Source organism: Vombatus ursinus, unplaced genomic scaffold (assembly GCF_900497805.2).
Source record: "Vombatus ursinus unplaced genomic scaffold, bare-nosed wombat genome assembly UNPS02011334.1, whole genome shotgun sequence".
Lineage (NCBI taxonomy): Eukaryota > Metazoa > Chordata > Mammalia > Diprotodontia > Vombatidae > Vombatus > Vombatus ursinus.
The window spans coordinates 9,538,234-9,559,655 of NW_020951112.1; the positions used below are offsets into that span (position 1 = coordinate 9,538,234).

The 21,422-nt window shown below is 37.8% G+C and overlaps 1 protein-coding gene across 8 annotated transcripts in view; it reads left to right on the top strand.

Moving 5' to 3' along the window:
- The window catches only part of CEP83 (centrosomal protein 83), a 115,545-nt gene that overhangs the window by 28,112 nt on the left and 66,011 nt on the right, over positions 1 to 21,422 (top strand). For 7 of the 8 annotated variants that reach the window (XM_027855869.1, XM_027855871.1, XM_027855870.1 and 4 more), the window contains one exon: positions 20,303 to 20,578. In XM_027855869.1, coding sequence (XP_027711670.1) covers positions 20,406 to 20,578 — 173 coding nt within the window. In that variant the 5' untranslated portion in view covers positions 20,303 to 20,405. Of the gene's footprint in view, positions 1 to 20,302; positions 20,579 to 21,422 lie in introns of those variants that run through there. The other variant, XM_027855876.1, reaches the window with a different exon arrangement.

Genomic DNA, 21,422 nt, shown 5'->3' on the forward strand with positions numbered 1-21,422 from the left:
CTTGACTTTAGCATTCATGCCTTCCAACACCTTTGGTTTTACAGTTCCTTAAGTTCTCAATGATAATGATAACAATAATAGCTGACATGTATATAGTGCTTAGCGCTTTCCTTACTGTGACCCTGCGAAGTAGGCAGTGCAAGTGTTATCCTGTTTTTGCAAATCCATGTTGGCCGCATGCAAGCATAAATGCATGTTGGAGTTCATAATTATTTGCCCACCTCTGATTCTGAAAACTTTTCCCCTGATGCCTTTAAAAAATTCATTAATACCTTTTATTTGGACCCCAAATCTTTATTTCTAAACAAACAACCAAACAACTCCTCATCCCATTCCCATTAAATGCATTCCCTTGAAGCAGTTGATGGGTAGTTAAATAAAAGACAAGATACATGCTTCAACTTTGCTTGCATGATCTTAACATTGACTGTTGTATTTGACCAGAGTTCTGTTGCCTCTCAAGGCTGACATTATTCATATTGCTGCTGTTACCATGTATATGGTGGTTCTGCTTCTTTTTCTTCATTTTGCATTACTTCATGTGTTCTCCTGTTTCTCTGAATTACCCTACTGCATATATTGAAAATGCTCTTTAGTTGCTTCTTTTCAGAAACATTTTTATTGTTCTTCTTTTTTTCAACATCAGTATCCCTTCCACTTCCCAGAGAGGCATCCCATATAACAATGAATTTTTTTAAATGAGAAAGAAGAGGGAAAAAGTCAGCAAAATCATCAGTACATTTGAAAAGTCTGGAAATATGTGCAATGTATCACCCCCTTGGATGTCCTACCACTTCAGAAGAGTGGGATCTTCTCAGTATGTCTCCCATGCTTGTTCGTTGTAGGTTTTGCAAATTTGCTTTTGCTTATTTTGTGGTGGTTTCTTGATTTACATTATCGTAGTCATATATATTGTTTTCTTGGCTCTGTTTGTGTAATTCTGCATCAGTTCATGTAAATCCATGTTTCTCTATTCATTATATCTCTTGGTTTTTTATGGCATAGTAATACTCAGTTTCATCCATATACCACACGTTGTTTAGCCATTCCCCATTTGATGGGCATCTATCTTGTTTCCGTTCTTTATTAGTACAAAAAATGCTTTCATGAGTTGTTGGCAACTAGTGTCATATACCAACTTTGTCACTCTCACTTTGAAGGGGTCGGGTCTGTGACACAAAATGGTTAAGAACTCTTAACTGCATCCGTACATCTATTGGACTGTAAGTTCCTTGAAGACAAGGACTATTTCTATTTTTATTCTTTGTTTCCTTCACAGTTACTTGTATAGTGTGCTGCAGAGATTGGTGGGTAAGTGTTCAGTATTTGTTGAATTCATGAATCCAGCCCAAACACCTGTACTTTCTGTGTCTCAGTACTGCCCTCGAACTGCTATTGAGAATGGTCAGTCATCTGGCAGCATCCCAGAATCTTGAATTAGAGGGAAAGATTCAGTACTGTTTGTTATCTGTTACTTAATAAGGCACAGAAGTGAACATTTTAGGTTTTTAGCCATAAGAGTTAAGACAAAAAGGGCTTTCTGACTAACTGTGAATTTACCATAAAATTTAATTAAATAGAACAGCCGATTTTTCAAGAATTCTCGGTAATCAAGGTTTTACTGTTCTTGCCTGCTAAGAAACAGCTTTGGAGCCATTTCCACTACAGGAGGGAGAACATTGCAGTCAGAGAAGTCTTCTGCACACCCTCAGTTTTCATGAACTTTGGGGACAATTCCTCATGCTGGTACAGGCCTGACTAAGACACATTAGAATGGTGTGTAGGACAGCTTGGGCTGTCTTCATCTTGGGCTGTCAGATGACAACTGTTCTCAGACTTTCATAGTTTATTTCACATACTTTAGGATGAATTGTAGCTACATCTTTACTTCCAGAATTCTTTCATAAAAATAAAAATGTACTGAAAACAGTTCAATTATAAGAATAGAATAACATTTTAATGAATGATCATCAATTGTTTGATTGCTAACCATTTTAATGTGGATTATTTTACCCTTTCTCTTTCCTTGTCTTCCATTCTTCTCCAGGGTCACAACTGTGGGTACCTGGCATTTTACCAGGTCATGGAAGTATATGCTTTCAGGGTGTTTCAAGGGTTGTGGCAGGATGTCAAATTTTGTCATTTTTTTTGTACGCTGATTGATGGGATGCCAAGGTCATTAGTTGAGGACTAGCCTAGGATGATCTCTGTTCCCCCTCAAAAAAAAATCATTTTTTTTCTTCTTCTGGCTTTCTATTTACAAACAAAGTAATGCCCAGTGTAGACTATAACTGGGGCGTTAATATGTCTTTAGATAAGAAGTACTCACTTTTCTGTCACGTAGTATTTAAAGCAGTGTTTTGAAATGTGCAAAGGCATAGCATGTGTTTTTTAATGGAATGTGTTTTGGATGCTTTCCATGAGCATCAGCAGCTGTGCTCTTAGAATATTTTGAATTACCATACTTTTGGGCAGACATTGTATCATTGCTTCAGAGATACAGGCTCCTATGAAAAAGGAAATGCCATGTATGGGTCCCTGTAGAGATGGAACTGGTAAAGAAAAGTATAGGGACCAGGGAAAAAGCCACATCTCTTCCTGTGTGGATCTTTTCTGAGAAGACACTGGTTGTGGGAAGAGAAGTAGAGAAGGATTAAGAGGACACCAGTGTGCTAAGGCTTTCTTTAGACTGTATCTCAAGGACCTCTAGCCTCCATTAAGTTCATTATGATTAACAGCATTGATTCCCTAAAACATCAGTACAATCATAGGATATTAGATAGAGAGCTAGAAGGAACTAGCCCTTCCTTTTCTGTTATGTTGTTGTACTATAAATTATGTGCATTTTATTATTATTCTATTTTTAATCCTCTGTTCAGTTGTAACCTCCTTTAAGTATTTCGAGTACCTAGGAAAATGATACATATTCCAGGAGTGATTGATACGTGCTTACTGAATGGTTACTTTCAGAGAGCCTTACCCTTGCTTTAGTCTAAAGTCAAGTATCAGTCACAATGCTGTTAAATTGAACAAATATTTATTGAGTGCACGGCATTATACTAGGTATAATGGGGGAACACAGATTAGAAAAATACAGATCCTGCCTTAAAGGGTCTTACATTCCATTCCTGGAAGATCAGATAAGTACACAAATAACTGTGGTGTAAAGTAGGATGTGAGATGAGAGTACTCTGGGAGTTCAGAAGAGAGGTCCTTTTGAGTTTGGAAAATTAAAAAGGACTTCACGGAAGACATGGCATTTATGTTGGGCTTTGAAGGATAGATGAGTAATGAAGTAAAGGAAATTGGAAGGAATAGCATCAACAGACACGTGGAGGAGGGAAAACAAGGCATGTATAAGGAACTGGACGGCCCAGTTTGGCTAGAGTATATAGTATATGTTTTTATATATCATCCCTCCAACTGCTAATAACCTCTCTCTGAAACTTTCTTGTATTTATCTACTTTAAATAGATTTGTATTTATTAATTTCATATTTATGCTGTGCATATTTTTTATATGTACTTGTTTCCCTCTTTAGAATGTAAGAATTATTTTATTCTTTATGCTTGGATCCCCAGTGTCTATCACAGTTCCTGGCACAGAATGGGCATTTTTTTTTTCAGAATGGGCATCTGAATACTTGTTGATTGATAGTATGTGTAGAGGACTAGTTGGAGGAAAACCAAAATATATTATGCAGAGTTTTGAATGCTAGCCTTAAGAGTTTGTGTTTTAATTCTGTAGATAGTGGAAAACCATTAAATTCAAGTTTGGGGGTAGAGGGAATAATGTGATTAGCACTATGTTTTAGGAATATTAATCTGAATAGTGTGCTGGATTGATCTAAGGGGCCTGAGATTTGAGTATTAAGAGATTTCTTGTGGTTGAGTTCAAATCCAACCTCAGACACTTAGTAGCTGTGTGACACTTAACTTCTGCCTGCCTCGTTCCCTTGTCTATAAAATGGGAATAATAACAGCGTCTACCTCCCACAGTTGTTGTGGGGATAAAATGAGAGAAAGGGTTTTGTAAAGCTTAAAGCACTATATAAATTCTAGCTATTACAATATCATAAAAATATTTGGTATCCATGTTATATTTGGAGTCAGAGGACCTTATCTCAGATCCCTATGCTGCTACTTACTTAATACCGTTGTGATCCCTAGTAAGTCACTTAACTTCTTTGGTCTTTAGTTTCTACTTCTATAAAAGGACAAGATTGGATTAGATGATTTGTAAGGTTCCTTCCACTTTTAAAACTGCAAAGCTATTCATCTGTTAAAGTTTTAGTAGCTTTAAATTGTGCTAAGACTTGGGAATGCTCTATGTTCATGTCTTTGAAATTAATGTTTTCCTTCTATGAGATCATGCTTTTTTTTAATGTTAACGGCTTTTTGCTCCTCTTTTCCAGATTATTGTTCATTTCCATGTATTTACATTCCCAGTTATATTCTCTTTTGTTTCTTTGGTAAGACTTGCCATCATAGATTCAAGTTTTTCTGGACTACCAGTTGTTTCTGTTGTGCAGGTCATAAATTCTGTTTTTTAAATTCTTATTTCTCTTTTAAACATCCGGCTATGGTTCCATCGTCTCTTGGGAATCCACAGAGTCCTCTGCCTTGTCTTTCAATACGTATTCATATGTGCCTGAATTCTCTTACCTGATCTGGAGACCATACTCCTTTTACTCTTAGTTATCTTTTCCATTGATTTATCTACTTGTACTCATGGTCTTTAATTGAGTTTTCTTTCTCTTAAGATCTCTGGTAGTTTCAATAAACAGTCAAAGGATATGAACAGACAGTTTCGAGACAAAAAAAATCAAAGCTATCTATAGTCATATGAAAAAATGCCCTAAATTATTGATTAGAGAAATGCAAATTGAAACAACTCTGAGGTACCACCTCACAGCTATCAGATTGGTTAATATGACAAAAAAATCAAAATTATAAATGTTGTAGAAGATGTGGGAAAACTGGCATACTAATGCGCTGTTAGATTCTGGAGAGCAATTTGGAACTATGCCCCAAAGGGCTATAAAACTGCATAACTTTTGATCCAGCAATACCATTGCTAGGTGTGTATTCCAGAGAGATTAAAAAAAAAAAAGGAAAAGGACTTATTTGTACAAAAGTATTTATGGCAGATCTTTTTGTAGTGGCTAAGAATAGGAAATTGAGAGGATGTCCATTAATTGGGGAATGGTAAGCAAGCTGTATTATATGATTGTGATGGAATATTATGATATAAGAAATGACAAGCAGGATGATTTCAGAAAAACATGGAAAGACTTATATGAACTGATACAAAGTGAGGTGAACAGAACCAGGAGAAAACTGTGCATAGTAACAGCAATATTGTACAGTGAAGAATCGTGAATGACTTAGCTATTTTCAGCAATACAATGATCTAGGACAATCCCTAAGGACTCATGATGAGGCATACTATCCACCTCCAGAGAAAGAACTGATATTGACTGAATACAGACTGAAGCATGCTTTTTTTCCCCTCCTTTCCTTCCTTCCTTCCTTCCTCCCTTCCTCCCCTCCTCCCCCCCTTTCTTTTTCTCTCTCTTTCTTTCTTTTACAAAATGACTAATATTGAAATGTTTTACATGATACGCATGTATAACCTGTATTGGATTGCTTACCTTCTCAGGGAGGGATAGAATTTGGAACTCAAAACTTAAAAAAAGTTTTAAAATTGTTTTAACATATAACTTGGGAAAAAAATTAAAAAAAAATCTTTAAAAAAAGTGTCTCAGCCTCCTTCCATGTTGGGCAGTTTACAGTTCACTAGCCTCAGGCTCCTCTGAAGGGGAAAAGAACTGGCCACAGCTAGATACTAGGATCTTTCCCTCAGGCTTAGTGAAAAGCCCTTTGTTTCTCCATTCTCTGGCCAAGCTGTGTTGTGGAACAGAAAAATGGAGGGGGGAGGGAAGGAGGGCGCACAGCAGTGTCTTTGTCAGTTAAGTTGCAAGCTAGGTGGCACAGTGGATAGAGCACTGGGCTTGAAGTCAGGAAGACTCATCTCCCTGAGTTCAAATCTGGCCTCAGACACTTACTAGCCATGTGACCCTGGGCAAGTCACTTCACCCTCTTTGCCTCCATTCCTCATCTGTAAAATGAGCTGGAGAAGGAAATGGCAAACCACTCCATTACCTTTGCCAAGAAAACCCCAAAATGGGGTCATGGATAGTTGCGCATGACTGAAATGACTAAACAACAACAAAAACTTAATGATGCTTTCTGAAGTCATCTTAGAACAGTATTCACTTAGATTATATACCTGAAACTGGAGAATGACCCTCTTTGTACAATATATATATATATATATATATATATATATATATATATATATATATATATAAACTTCTGTGGGGAGTTCTGGAATGAATTTTCCTAAAGTTCTTTTTAAAAAAAAAAAACCAGCCATGAAGTTGACTTTGACCTTGGGAAGACATTTAATTAAATTCCTGTGCTTCCAGGCAGGACTTGAACCAGTCCTGTAAGTCATTTCAGGCAAATGGTTTTCTGTTCTTAAGTATCCCTAGAGGAAAAGGTTCTGTAACCTCTCTTGGTAATGCAACTCATAACTCTTACTTTGAGTCAGGAAGTTCTTTCAAATGTCTAATCTAAAATTCTCCAGCTGTAATTCAAATCTCTATTCATATTCTTTGTTCATAGAAATAGAGAACAGTTTCTTATTATCTGACTATATTGGTATTAGATTCTGTTGTTATTGGCTTATGATTGTTAGCCCTTCTTCCCCTAAAAAAAAACAAAAAAACAAACCCCAAATAAACAACTGTGAATTAAAACACGGAAGCAAGAAAGTGAAGTACAATTAGAGAACAGTGAGTAGCTAGTTTGACAGGAGTAGAAGATTTGGAAGAATGGTGGGAAATAAGGCTGAAAAGGTAAGATAGTGGAGGGTTTTGAAAGCCAATTTGAGGTATTTTGATGTTATGCTATATAGTCATTGAATGTTTTTGAACTGGCGTGATAAAATCAAAATATTATTTAAGGAATCAATCCACAAGCATTTATTAAGGATCTGTAGTCGGCCAGGCATTTACTTAGTATACAAAGACAAAAATGAAACGTTCCCTGCTCTCAAGAAGCTTGTAGTCTGTTGGGTGAGAAAAATACACATACAAGTATATACAGAATTAAGGTTGGGTGGGGTGATTGGGTAGGGTGGAGGGGCTGGCAGCTGGGAGGATTAGGAGGTAAGTAAGACTTACAGAAGACACTGGAGGTGAACTTTGAAGAAACTAGAGTTCCTAAGAGCAGAGATGTGGGAGAGAATGCATTCCAGGAAAAGGAATGATTTTGTACAAAGGCACAAAGATGGGAAATGGGGCGTTTTGTGTGAGGGACAGCAAGAAGACTGGTTTGGCTGAACTGAAGAGTGTTTAAAGGAGGGTGTGGTATAATACGTTTGGAAAGATAGGTTGGAGCCAGGTTGTGAAGGTTTTTAAACCTCGAGCTGGAGAGAGTCACAAAACTGTGTTGGTTGGGTCCCCTGCAGATCTGTATCTAACCTCCACTGTGCTCCTACTGCATCAAGTTCATCCCTTTACTCTCCTCCCTGATTGGTTCTCAGGAAAACCTCCTGAGTGACTCAGAGTGGCTGTTCAAAACCTTTTTTTCTTAGGTCTCCAACACCAAGCTTTCTCCCTACCGTCTCAGCCTAGGATCTCATCTGATACTTTACCAAGTAAATAGAGATGATTTGCTATGGATTCCCACCCCTTACTTCTTCTCCATGTTAAAACCCCTGGACGTCACACCCCATTCTATCCTGTTTTATGCTGATCTCTGATAGAGACCCCACCACAGCCAACCCTTCTACATGTACCCTTGATCCCATTTCCCTTGGTTGGCTACCCCCCAGCCATCCCCTCTCTCTATAATTTCCAACCCCAGTCACTCTATCTACAGGGTACCCAGTTTACAAGCACACCCAGATCTTCTCTGTACTTAAAAAAATACTCTTTTGACCACCCCATTCTCTTAGGCTGTTGTGGTGTATCTCTCTTCCCTTTCACTGTCAAACTCCTAGAAAAGCTGTGTACATTTGCTACCTCTACATCCTTTCATTTCTTAACCCTCTTCGCTCAGCTGGAAATCCAAGTTGCCAATCGTCTTTTAATTGCCAATTTTGTTGGCCTTTTCTCAATCTTTACCCTCATCTTTCTGGACCAAGAGAAGGAAGCCTGGGGGTGGTAGGAAGCTGGCAGTGCTAGTTTATCTGCCTTTGCTGAAGAATTAAAGCAGTAGAGTAAGCCCACGAACCCTGGGAGTGTTAGCATCCTCTCTCCCTCCTCCATCCCCCATACACCACTAGTCCTGCTTCTAGCCCAACTCCTGTAGCCATCACTGGGTAAAAGCACTGGGGAAAGCAGCTGCTGTGGAGAAGGGGCCAACTCTCTGTATCACAGGCGGACAAGCCATCCAGCTGAAGTAACAGAGCACCCTGAAGAGGGCGCAGCAGGCAGTATGTGCCAATGCCAAGCAAGTCAAACTAAAACTACCACCACACCTTGACCCACAGCTTTCCTTGGACCTTGATGGAGACAGTCCAAGAGCCTTGGAAATGGCAGTGCTTCTAGTCCAGTGCCCTTGACCATCATCCTGGGAAGCAAGCCACGTGGAGACGCGTCCTGGTGACTGCTTCTGCAGCCACAGCTACTAGAGACCCGGAAAGGAAAGTTCTTGCTACCAGAGTGCTTGGCTTTGTCAGAGGGCTTAACATCAGAAAGTGATAGGATTTTATCAGTGGAAAGGACATTAAAGAAGAGGCATTTCCATCTGACTTGTAGCTGAAAACTTCTATAAGTGTTGTGTTCCCCTTAGATGTGAACAACTCTTAGAGAGCAGAGCTTGTCTTCCTTATTTGTATCCTCAGAGTTTAACAGGGTGTTTTACACGTAGCAAGCCCTTAATAAATGCTTGATTCGCTCATTCATTCTTCCTCCACGATATGTCTGTTAACGTTCACCTTCTTTCTCTCACCCCCAAGGGCATGCCCCCTGCACCTCTAGTCTGGGTTATTGCTATAGCATCCTAATTGATCTCCTTCTTTGTCTTTCCAGTCTGCCATTTCACACAACTGCCAGAGTGGTACTTCTGAAAACGCAGATCTGACCATGTCATTCTCCTACTCAGCATACTCCAGTGACCTTATTTATGGCCTTTAGGATCAAATATTACTCCTTTGACACTTACAGTACTTCACAGCTGGGAACAATTAGAAGGAATAGAGACATAACAAAGAAGAACTTATTTGGAGCAAAAGAAGAGAAATATTTTATATACATTTAAGTTTCAGATAATAGAATGTTGTACAAGTCCAGCAAGCAGGTTGAGATTCTAGATTGGAGTATGGTAAAGAGATTTGGCTGAATTGCTTTTCTTTTTGAAATTTAATTTATATATTGTTATATCACTATCACTTCCAAATATATTCTTTCTCCCTCTCCTGCCCAGTGAACAAGCAGAAAGAAAAAAAAGACTAGAGGAAACTAGTTAATACATCAGCTTAATCTGACAGGACAAGCAATGTTCTGTGGTCTTATTATTATTCTGTTGTCTTTGGGACCCCCCTTTGGTCATTATAATTATAATATTCAGTTTTGTTTTGTTCTGATTTGTTCCCCCCCAATTTTTTTTTTTTTTTTAGGCAATTGGGGTTAAGTGACTTGCCCAGGGTCACACAGCTGTTAAGTGTCAAGTGTTGGTCTGAGGCCAGATTTGAACTCAGGCTCTCCTGACTTCAGGGCCAGTGCTCTATCCATTGTGCCACCTAGCTGCCCCTCCCCCCCAATTTTTGTTGTAGTCATTGTGTATTATTGTTTTCCTGTTTCTGATTACTTCATTTTTCATCAGTTCATATAAGTCTCCATATTGTTCTCTGAATTCTTCATATTTATAATTTTTTACAATAACTTATAATAACTATCCATTACATCATGTATATATTTTTAAGTCTGTCCCCCAAATCAGTAGACATTTACTTTTGTTTCTAGTGTTTTGCTACTACACAAAACTGCTACTCAAAATATTTTGGTGTATATTGGGCTTTTTTCCCCCAATTTTTTCCTGTCTTGTGGGTATAATCCTAATAATGGGATCACTGGGTCAGAGAGTGTGGACATTTTTTTCACTTTGTTTGTAGATTCCAGATTGCTTTCCAGAGTGGTTGGACCACTTGAAAACTCTATCATCTGTACATGGATATACCTGTTTTTCTGCAATTCCTCCAACATTGCTCATTCCATTTTTTTGTCTTTGCCAGTTCACTGGGTCTGAGGTGAAACCTCAGATGTATTTTGTTGTGCATTTCTTCTCTTTGCGCTGGGGAGTATTCTTTAATATAGTTGCTAATACTTTTCTATTCTTCTTTTGAGGGAAAATCTCATTAAAAAAATTTTAGGCTTTTAGATTTGAAAATGAGCATTCATTTAGTTTACACAACTTGAAGCCTTCGACTTGATATTTTTGTGGTGGTTAGAACTTCTTATCTTACACCTTCTGGTGCCATTACACATACCCTGTATGACCTTGTCAGAGGAAGAAAAGGAAAGTCTTAAGGTATTTCCTTAGATACAGGATAAATTGGCTGTGATATGGGAAAGAGTGTAGGTGTGAGTGTCGATGGTGGTGGTGTGGTGTGGAGTGTTGATGGCGGAGAAAGACATTCTGAAGCTGGTAAAACAGTTGTAGACAAAGGATACAGCCACAAAGGGACAGTGTTTCATAAATTCAGACTAGATGGGGAAAGGTAACATGTAACTCTCTCCTTACCCCACCCCACCTCCAATTAAGTCTATTGGGTGTTTTCTACCCCATGAGAACAACTTCTGTTTCGTATTGTAATCAATGGGAAAACTGCTCAAAGATTAATTTATAGCTATCTTTGCTAGAATATCTATTTTGTGGGAAAAGATACCCCATTCATTTTGACTATTACATTTTAGTGATGAGATTTACATAAATCTCTGGGGTTTAATGGTCATAAAGCATAGATTTTCTTCATCTAAGTTAGGCTTTTAACTTACTAAAATGAATAAAGTCTATGATGCTTTCTCATCAGCATTTGTTTAAAAATAATGAAGCAGCTTCATTTGAGAGATTTCCGTCTCTTAAAAATTACTTTGGACTCAAGAGCAAAATTAAAATTACAGGCAGGTTTTATGATTTACCTCAGTAATTGGGTGATAAATGTATGCAGTAGAAAAGACAATATTGATATGCCAGGTGCTCAAAAGGTACATTTGAAAAGGTTAGATCCTGATACAAGTTTAACATGAGAGCAAGTAGTAAAGTGGCCTTAAAGGACTTGATTTTTTTCCGACTCCCATTAAAATACAATTTTACAGGAAACTAGAGTAAGTCCAATTTAGTTTAAAAGCCTTCTATAATGTACTGATATTGAGCTCATTTTTCAGAACATACATATTTTAGACAGGGTGGAGGAATTTCATTGTTGGATTGGATAGGCTAAAAAGATACTCTGTTTTAGGAAACAAAAAGATGGCTTAGGATAAATCTGTTACTAAGGGACATTGGTGTCTGGAAAAATGTTTAATGGATTAAGGAAAGACTAATGAAATTTTAATTGAACATCTTCAATTTTTAAGATCTTTCTCTTTAATTTTTCACAGCAAAGGGTTCTTTTTGCCATTTTTATTTTTTGAAAAACAATTTTACCTATAGAGTATAAAATAATGATCTACATTTATGTAACTTTAAGTTTTATAAAGAAACCAATTATAAGTGTTTTTAATGTAATTTCTTCCCTTGTAAATAAGAATTCTATTATTTATGACCCAGGAGACTTTGGAAAAGTCTGTTCTCTCCTCTGAGCTTCTGTTTCTGTGATTTGGGGATAATACTATTTGCATTGAGAGGCAAAGGCAGTGGATCATGATAGAAGATCAGCTATGGAGTTAGATTCTGGCTTCAGTTCTTGCCTCTAGCATATTATGTTGTTTGTTGTTTTGTTTTGTGAGGCAGTTGGGGGTTAAGTGACTTGCCCAGGGTCACACAGCTAGTAAGTGTTAAGTGTCTGATCTGAGACCAGATTTGAACTCAGGTCCTCCTGACTCCAGGCCCCGTGCTCTATCCACTGCGCCACCTAGCTGCCCCCCCCCCCACTTTTTTGGTTAGGCAATTGGAATTAAGTGATTTGCGTAGGGTTGCCACACAGCTAGTAAGCCTCAAGTGTCTGAGGCTGGATTTGAACTCAGGTCCTCCTGAGTAGAGGGCTGGTGCTCTATTCACTGTACCACGTAGCTGCCCTGCCTCTGGCACATCATGGACACCTATCACCCAGGCACCTAACCTAGATGTCAGTGCCTTGGGCAGCTCTATCTCTCTAAGATGATACATTAACAGATAATCTGCTAATCTCCATTGTGGTAGGGAGTTTTCATGCAAGTCGTCCCTGCCTGCCCATCCTGTTGACTCTTGCCACATCTTCCCAAAAGTTTGCTTGATGGGGTCCACCCAACCTGCTGGCAGTCTTCCTCTCTTTCTCTGATATTTTGTGGGCCCGATAGAGCACCCTGGTGAGCCACTTGTCATTCCTTACTCTTACTAACTCTGGGCTTAGGTCGTTGTGCCTGCCCTGGACACGCACACTGTCAGACAAACTCTATAAGCTGTCTATTCGGGTACATGATGAAATATGGGTAAACATGGACAAAATATGGGTAAATGGTAAAAATGGACATTCTTTATCCATTTAGGCTTTCTTATGTGGATGGACAGGCCAGCTCTTCTGAGTAATTCTAGATCTCTTCCAGGATGCAGTGCAGTGTCTTGGTTCTTGATGTAGTCAATACAGCGTCATCTGCACAAAACAGCTTCTGCAGGCTCTTGCCATCCACAGGGAATCCCTCTTTCTAAGGAATTCTAAATGATCTCAACATGTGGATGGGGAGACAACTTCTAAAAAGAGTCTGTAAGGGGGTGGAGCCAAGATGGCGGAGTAAAAGCAGTGACTTGCTTGAACTCTCCCCCAAGCCCCTCCAAATACCTATTAAAAATGGCTCTAAACAAAGTCTAAAGCAGCAGGACCCACAAAAAAAACAGAGTGAAACAAATTTCTAGCCAAAGACAACCTGGATGGTTGATCAGAAAGGTATATTGTGCCGGGCTGGGAGAGGAGCGCAGTTCGTTGTGGGTGCGCAGGCTGCAGCGAACCTGGAGCAGGCCTCAGAGGACTGAATCACAGGCAGCTGTGACGGTTTCCAGACTTCTCAACCCATGAACGCCAAAGACAACTTAGAAGGTCAGTGGGAAAAGTCTTTTCTGTGGTGCTGAGATAAGGATTTCCAGCCCCATTTGCTGAGCGCGGCATGGGGCAGTGACTGCCTCCTGAGCTTCCCACCCACAGACTGAGGGGGAATTGAGTGGCTGATCAGAGGGGGATTGCAGGGATCTCTCTGCTGGTGCAGGATTCTCTTGCTTTGCCCGTGTTTGAATCTGGGTAACAGTTCTGGGTGGCGGTCCTGGGGCGAGGAGGAGCTCTGGCGTGGTAGAGCTTGTAGTGGCTGTGGAGGAAACCCTCCTCACAGTTCCAAGACAGAAAAGAGTGCTCATAGACCAGAGCACAGGCCAGGAAAGGAGTAAACACCTTGCCCTTGATCATAGCACTTTGGAAGAACTGAAAATTTACAGGTCCGTAGAAGTATCTCTGAAAACAACTGCACAAAACCCCTGAAGCTTGGGACAGTACATTCTCCACACTGGAAACAGACTCCTACCTTAACAAAGAGTTTATAACTCAAATAATTGGCTGAGATCATGAGCAAGCAGCACAAAAAGAGTCAGACTATATTATCTTACTTTGATGACAAAAAAGATCAAAACATACAACCAGAAGAAGACAACGAAGCCAGAGCTCCTACATCCAAAGCCTCCAAGAAAAATTTGAATTGGTCCCAGGCCATGGAAGAGTTCAAAAAGGATTTTGAGAAGCAAGTAAGAGAAGTAGAGGAAAAACTGAGAGTGATGCTAAAGGAGACCCAAAAAAATAGTGAAGAAAATAACACCTTAAAAAATAGCCTAACCCAAATGGCAAAAGAGGTCCAAAAAGCCAATGAGGAGAAGAATGCCCTAAAAAGCAAAATTAACCAAATGGAAAAGTAAGTCCAAAAGCTTACTGAAGAAAATATTTCCTTAAAAATTAGAATGGAGAAATTGGAAGCTAGTGACAATTTAAGAAATCAAGGCACTGTAACACTAATCCAAAGGAATGAAAAAATAGAAGAGAATGTGAAATATCTCATTGGAAAAACAAGTGACCTGGAAAATAGATCCAAGAGAGAGAATTTAAAAATTATTGGACTATCTGAAAGCCATGATTAAAAAAAAAGAGCCTAGACATCATCTTTCAAGAAATTATCAAGGAAAACTGCCCTGATATTTTAGAACCAGAGGGCAAAATAGAAATTGAAAGAATCTACCGATCACCTCCTGAAAGAGATCCTCAAAGGAAAACTCTTAGGAATGTTGTAGCCAAATTCCAGAATTCCCAGGTCAAGGAGAAGATATTGCAAGCAGCCAGAAGGAAACAGTTCAAGTATTGTGGAAACACAATCAAGATAACACAAGATTTAGCAGCTTCTACATTAAGTGTCCGGAGGGCATGGAGTATGATATTCCAGAGGGCAAAGGAGATAGGACTACAACCTAGAATCACCAGCAAAACTGAATATAATCCTTCAGGGTAAAAAATTGTCATTCAGTGAAATAGGGGACTTTCAAGCATTCCTGTGGAAAAGACCAGAGCTGAATAGAAAATTTGACCTTCAAATACAAGACTCAAGTGAAATATGGAAGAGGTAAACAGGAAAGAGAAATCATAAGAGACTTATTAAGGTTGAACTGTTTACATTCCTGCATGGAAAGATGATATTTGTAACTCATGCATCTTTTGTCAGTATTAGGGTAGTGGGAGGAAAAAAATTATACGTGTGTATAGATAGATAGAGGGCACAGGGTGAGTGGAAGATGAAGGGGTGATATCTGGAAAATAAAATTAAGGGGTGAGAGAGGATTATACTGGGAGAAGGAGAAAGGGAGAAGTAGAGTGAGGTAAAATATCTCACATGAAACAGACAAGAAAAGGCTTTTACAGTGGAGGGGAAATGGGGGAAGGTGAGAGGAAATGCGTGAATCTTATTATAGGTTTTGGCTTAAGGAGGGACTAACATACACAATGGGGTCTGGAAATCTATCTTACTCTACAGGAAAATAAGGGGGGAAGGAGATGAGAGCAGGGGGTTGATAGAGGGGAGGGCAGATTGGGGGAGGGGATAATCAAAAGCAAACACTTCTGAGGAGAGACAGGGTCAAAGAGAGAATAGAATAAATGGGGGGTAGGATAGGATGAAGGGAAATATACATAGTTTTTTACAACAGGACTACTATGGAAGTGGTTTGCATGACTACACATCTATAACCTGTATCGAGATGCTTGCCTTTTTAATGAGGGTGGGTGGGGAGGGAGGAAGGGAGAAAATTTGTAAACCAAAGTTTTAAAAACTCATGTTAAAAAAATAAAATAAAATGGTCACCAGCTAAGAGAAAAAGAAATTAAAAAAAAAAAGAGCCTGTAAGGTGGCATTTTGTGCTGCCATGTCTCATTTTTTTATAATTAGCAAACAGTAAACAAAATGGGATCTTACATTTATTCTCTACATCTGTCAGTTGATTATCAAGTGGTAAAGATATAGTCCATTGTTGAATATGGTTTGTGAAATCTTGCTCATTCCCTACTAATACCCTTGTTGAGGATGAGCTCAATTGATGTATAGATGACTCAAGAAGATTTTATATAATGTAATGGGGACAAGCTAGAAGCATTTCCAATAAGATCAGGGTGAAAAAAGGCTGTCCAGTATCACCACTGTTGTTCAGTATCGTACTGGAAACGTTAGCTTTAGTGATAAAAGAAGAAAATGAAATTGAAGGTGTTAGAATAGGCAAAGAAGAAACAAAGCTATCACTCTGCAGATGATACGATGATATAGAATCCTAGAGAATCAAGTAAAAAACTACTTGAAATAATAAACAACTTTAGCAAAATTGCAGGCTGAAAAATAAACCCACGTAAATCTTCTGCATTTCTATACATTACTGACAAAGCCCAACAGCAATAGGTTCCATTTAAAGTCACTGTAGACATTAGAAAATATTTAGGAGTCTGCCTACCGAAACAAACCCAGGAACTATATGAACACAATTACAAAACACTTTTCACACAAATTAAGTCAGATCTAAATAATTGGAAAAACATCAGTTGCTCATGGGTAGGCCGAGCTAATATAATAAAAATGACAATTCTGCCTCAGCTAATTTACTTATTCAATGCCATACCAATCAAACTACCAGAAATTATTTTATAGTTATAAAAAATAATAATAAGATTCATTTGGAATAACAAAAGGTCCAGAATATCAAGGGAACTAATGAAAAGAAATGCAGGGGAAGGTGGCCTAATCATTACAGATCTTAAATTGTATTATGAAGCAGCAATCATCAAAACTGCTTGGTACTGGCTAAGAAATCAGTGGAATAGGTTAAGTATGCAAAACACAGTAGTCAATGACTATAGTAATCTATTATTTGATAAACCCAAAGACCTCAACTTCTGGTATAAGAACTCATTCTTGACAAAAACTGCTGGGAAAACTGGAAAACAGTATGGCAGAAACTAGGCATAGATCAACATAAAGTCAAAATAGAGTCAAAATAGGTTCATGATTTAGATATAAAGGCTGATACTGTAAGCAAACTGGGAGAGTAAGGAATAGTTTACCTGTCATATTTATGGAGAATGGAAGAATTCATGACCAAACAGGAGATAGCGACCACTATGAAACGCTAAATGGATAACTTTTGATTACATTAAATTGAAAATTTTTTGCACAAACAAAGCCAATGCAACCAAGATTAGAAGGAAAGTAGAAAATTGGGAAAGAATTTTTGCAGCCAGTCTCTCTGATAAGGGACTTATTTCTAAAATATATAGAGAATTAAGTCAAATTTATAAGACTCCAAGTCATTCACCAATTGATAAATGGTCAAATGATATGAACAGGCAGTTCTCAAATGAAGAAATTAAAGCCACCTACAGTCATATGAAAAAATGCTCTAAATCACTATTGATTAGAGAAATGCAAGTCAAAACAACTCTGAGGTACCACATCACACCTATCAGATTGGCCAATGTGACAAAACAGGAAAATGATAAATGTTGGAGAAGATGTGGGAAAGTTGGAACGCTAATGCATTGTTGGTGGAGTTGTGCAATGATCCAACCATTTTGGAGAGCAATTTGGAACTATACCCAAAGGGCTATAAAAATATGCATACCGCTTTGACTCAGCAATAGCACTTTTGGGCTGTATCCCAAAGAGATCATACAAATGGGAAAAGGACCCACATGTACAAAAATATTTATAGCAGCTCCTTTTATGGTGGCAAAGATTTGGAAATTGAGAGGATTCCTATTAGTTGGGGAATGGCTGAACAAGTTGTGGTATATGAATATAATAGAATACTATTGTGTTACAAGAAATGATGAGCAGGCTGACTTCAGAAAAACCTGGAAAGACTTGTATGATCTGATGCTGGGTGCAGTGAGCAGAACCAGGAGAACATTGTACACAGTAACAGCCATGTTGTGTGATGACTGATATTGATAGACTTAACCCTATTTAGCAATACAGGGATCTAAGACATCTCCAAAGGCCTCATGATGGAAAATGCTGTCCACATCCAAAGAAAGAACTATGGAGTTTGAATGCAGATGGAAGCATACTATTTGCTATTTTTTTTTTCTTCTGTTGTGTTTTGTTTCCTCTTTCTAGTGATTCCTCCTATGTGTTCTAATTCTTACTTACAGCATCACTTAATGTGAAAATATATTTAATAGGAATGTATATGTATAGCCTATATCAGATTGCTCGCCGTTTTGGGGAGGGAGGTCGGGAGGGAGAGGGAGAAAATTTTAAAACTCAAAAGCCTATGGAAGTGATTGTTATAATTCCAAATAAATTAATTTTAAAAAAAGATTTTATATAAATGATAGAGTAGGCATTTAGGTCAGTCGTTGTTGATTCTTTCTTTGCCTCCCCCCCCCTTCTTAGAACTATGGTCCAAGAATTTTGTCACGTCCTTGATATCTTTCCCTCCTATGGATACCTTGTAAATTGGTTCTTTCATGCTCTCATAAATGTACCACCTTAGCACAGCTCTCCTTTGTAGATAACTTTTTCCCATCTTTGTTCTCTTCTCTTTAGTGTCATTTCTACTTTGTCTATAAGCACTTCAGTGACTGTCAGGTAGGGTCAAAGTATGGTGGGTCTGCGACCTTTGATGGGGGAAACAATTTGTTGTAATGATTTCATCACATTTTTCCATTTTTCTTCTGTTTGTAGTTTTTTCTCTTTTTTATCCTTGAACACCTTTGGTCTGAGTTAGCTGAATTTGGATACCTCGCCAAGCTTTCTTTAGACTAGCTTTACTCACCACTGCTTTTTTCTTTATCAAATGATACTAAGAGTTGTCATCATCATTCCTCAGTTTCCTTCATTTCCATTCTGATCCATTGTTGCCTTTGGGGCATTTTCTCCTAATTTGACAAATTAGTTAAATGTTTGCTGATTAAGTCTCCTTATTGTAGCAGTCAAAATCCATTGGTTTAACTGCTGTATGAAATTAGTATAGTTGATATCAAGGTAATTTCTGTTGTCCATTTCCCACTTTTATTTTTAGTAGCTTTCTTAAATAATTCAGAATTAAATCTTAATTATATAAATTTCTTATTGCTAAAAATCTTGTGACTCAAGACTTTAAGGCTTTTTTTGGGGGGGTAGTATTTTTTCTCCTCAGTTTATACTTAGTGAAATAGGAGTCTAGAACAAGAGGTCATAGCTAGTGTTGGTATGTTTGAAGTCATTATGCAACTTAAGGGAGTCCCATGAAGACAAGTGAGAACCAGATGCCTCTACCTTTTAGTGGGTGTAGAAATAATAAGGGGGAAATGGTCTAAACTATTGACAAGATGCTTCTGGGAGTTCCTGAATAGATCTTGGTGGCAGTTAAAGTAGCTTTGTATCTAGCTAGCCTCATGGTGGTCACTGAACTAAATGGGGCTCCCTTTTCCTGTGAAGAATGCAAAATTCCTCTATAGTTAAGTCTCTTCAGATGCACATTATTCATGCCACTTTCTGGTGGAATGAGGGGTGTTATTAGGGCCTCTTACAACTCATGTAGTTGGGGTGGTTTGACCACACCCAAAATCTATCACTATCTCTCAGAGAAATAGGACTTCTCAATTGTTCCTAAGTTGTCAACTGAAATGATTTCTGAAGTATCGTATTACTATCTAGTGCTGGGTTATATTAATGAAAACTTGACAATTATAATAAATCAAATAATTTAAATTTTAAATTATTTAACGTATTATATAGAAATTATTTGTCTATTCTTACAAAAAATTAAGGTAATCCCAGTGGACCTAAATGGTTTTCAGATGCATTTCAGATGATTTTTATTTTGCTGATACTTGTTTTTTATGATGTGAAAGGCAAACTTTACAATGTTATATATGAAAAAGAAGAAATTATTACAAAAACCCTTATTTTGAAAGATATTCTATTTTCAAATGGTACTGAAAAGTTAATATTTAAATTCAGGGACTTTTAGCATGTTTGGATAAAAATAAACTTTTCATCTCTGTTTATAAGTGGTGCTGACTATTTAAACTAAAAATCATAAAATTACATATGAATTTGCTGAAAGTTATTTTCACCTTTTCATTTTGCTGCAACCTTTGTTTTTAAAAGAGAAAGTGATCTTTTATCTTTTGAAAATTATACATATAATGCCTTAAATTTTGAAACATTGATTATATGTAAGAAATAAAAAAGTCCCCCCAAAAAAAGAAAAATAAAACTCTATTGTGTGCCCAGAATTTCTTCCTTTGTGAGAAGTCCCCCTTTTTATTCTTGGTGGTCTTAAATTATACTATATATATTAAATTATATTACTATAAGAAAGGGATATGTATGTTTTAATATCACCTTATCTTCCTCCATATCTTGGACATACTTTCTTTTGAATAGAGACATGAACAGTTTATTTTAAGTCTATAAATGATAAGAAAGAAGAGATGGAGGATAGTTACATAAAAAGAAAAGTGATAAAGTAAATTGTGTAATACTGAAGACACTTTGAATGAACTGAACGCTAATTAAGTGTATTTGTCTGTGCAGGTATCATTTGGCCACCTGGGATTCTGTCAAAGAGAGAAGGTGGTAGAAAATACTTCTGGAAAGAATACTGAAAGTGGTAGGCTGAGCCACATTTTGTTCGTACATGGTTGTCAGTCCACTAACCAAGATGGATGCTTTTGCCAACATTTTTCCTCCTGGTGGAGCTACTGGGCTAACGAATTCACAATCAGAGTTCCAAAAAATGTTAATTGATGAAAGATTGCGATGTGAACATCACAAAACTAATTACCAGACTTTGAAAGTTGAACACACAAGGTAAATTACTTTCAATTCCCCCCCCCCTTTAATCTAAGTATTAAAAGTAGTTGCTGGAAGTTAATATTGTTTTGTTGAAGATTAATATTTGTTCTGGAACTAATGGTAAAATTCTCTTACTTTCTAGAATAAGATATTTAAGTTTATTTTATTTTTATTACTATCCTTTGTCTTTATGTCATTTTCAGATATACCGCCCCAACCTGCCTCCCCTTCCCCTTTATCCCCTCAGACCAACCCTTGTAACAAAGATTTGAAAAAAGAGAGAAAGAAAAGCAGTTCAGCCAAACTGACCACACTTTGGCTATGTCTTATACTATATATAAAAATATACACTATTCCACACCCTTAGTTACCCACCGCAGTTGAAAGGAAGGGGCTTCATTTTTTTTAGCTCTTCTTTTGAGCTCAGCTTGGTCATTATAATTCTGTAGCATGTAGTTGTTTTTATTCTTTCCATTTACATTGTTATAGTGCATATCTTCCTGGCTCTACTCACTTCCCTCTGCGTCAGTTTCTAGATGTCTCCCTACGTTTTTCTGAATTCTTCACATTCATAGTTTCTTACGGCATGGTAATTGCGTTTATGTACCACAGTTTGGCCATTCCCCAGTCGATAGGCATCTACTTTGTTTCCATTTCTTTGCTGCTACAAAAAGAGCTGTAATTAATATTGTAGTGTCTCTGGGATTGTTATCTCAGTTTTGAAAAAGATGGTGCAGACATTTTGGTCACTTTCTTAGCATAATTCCAAATTGTTTTCTAGACTGATTAGACCAGTTTACAGCTCCACCAGCTGTGAAGTAGTGTCCTTGTCTTTCCCTTAGCACTTCTAGCACTGACT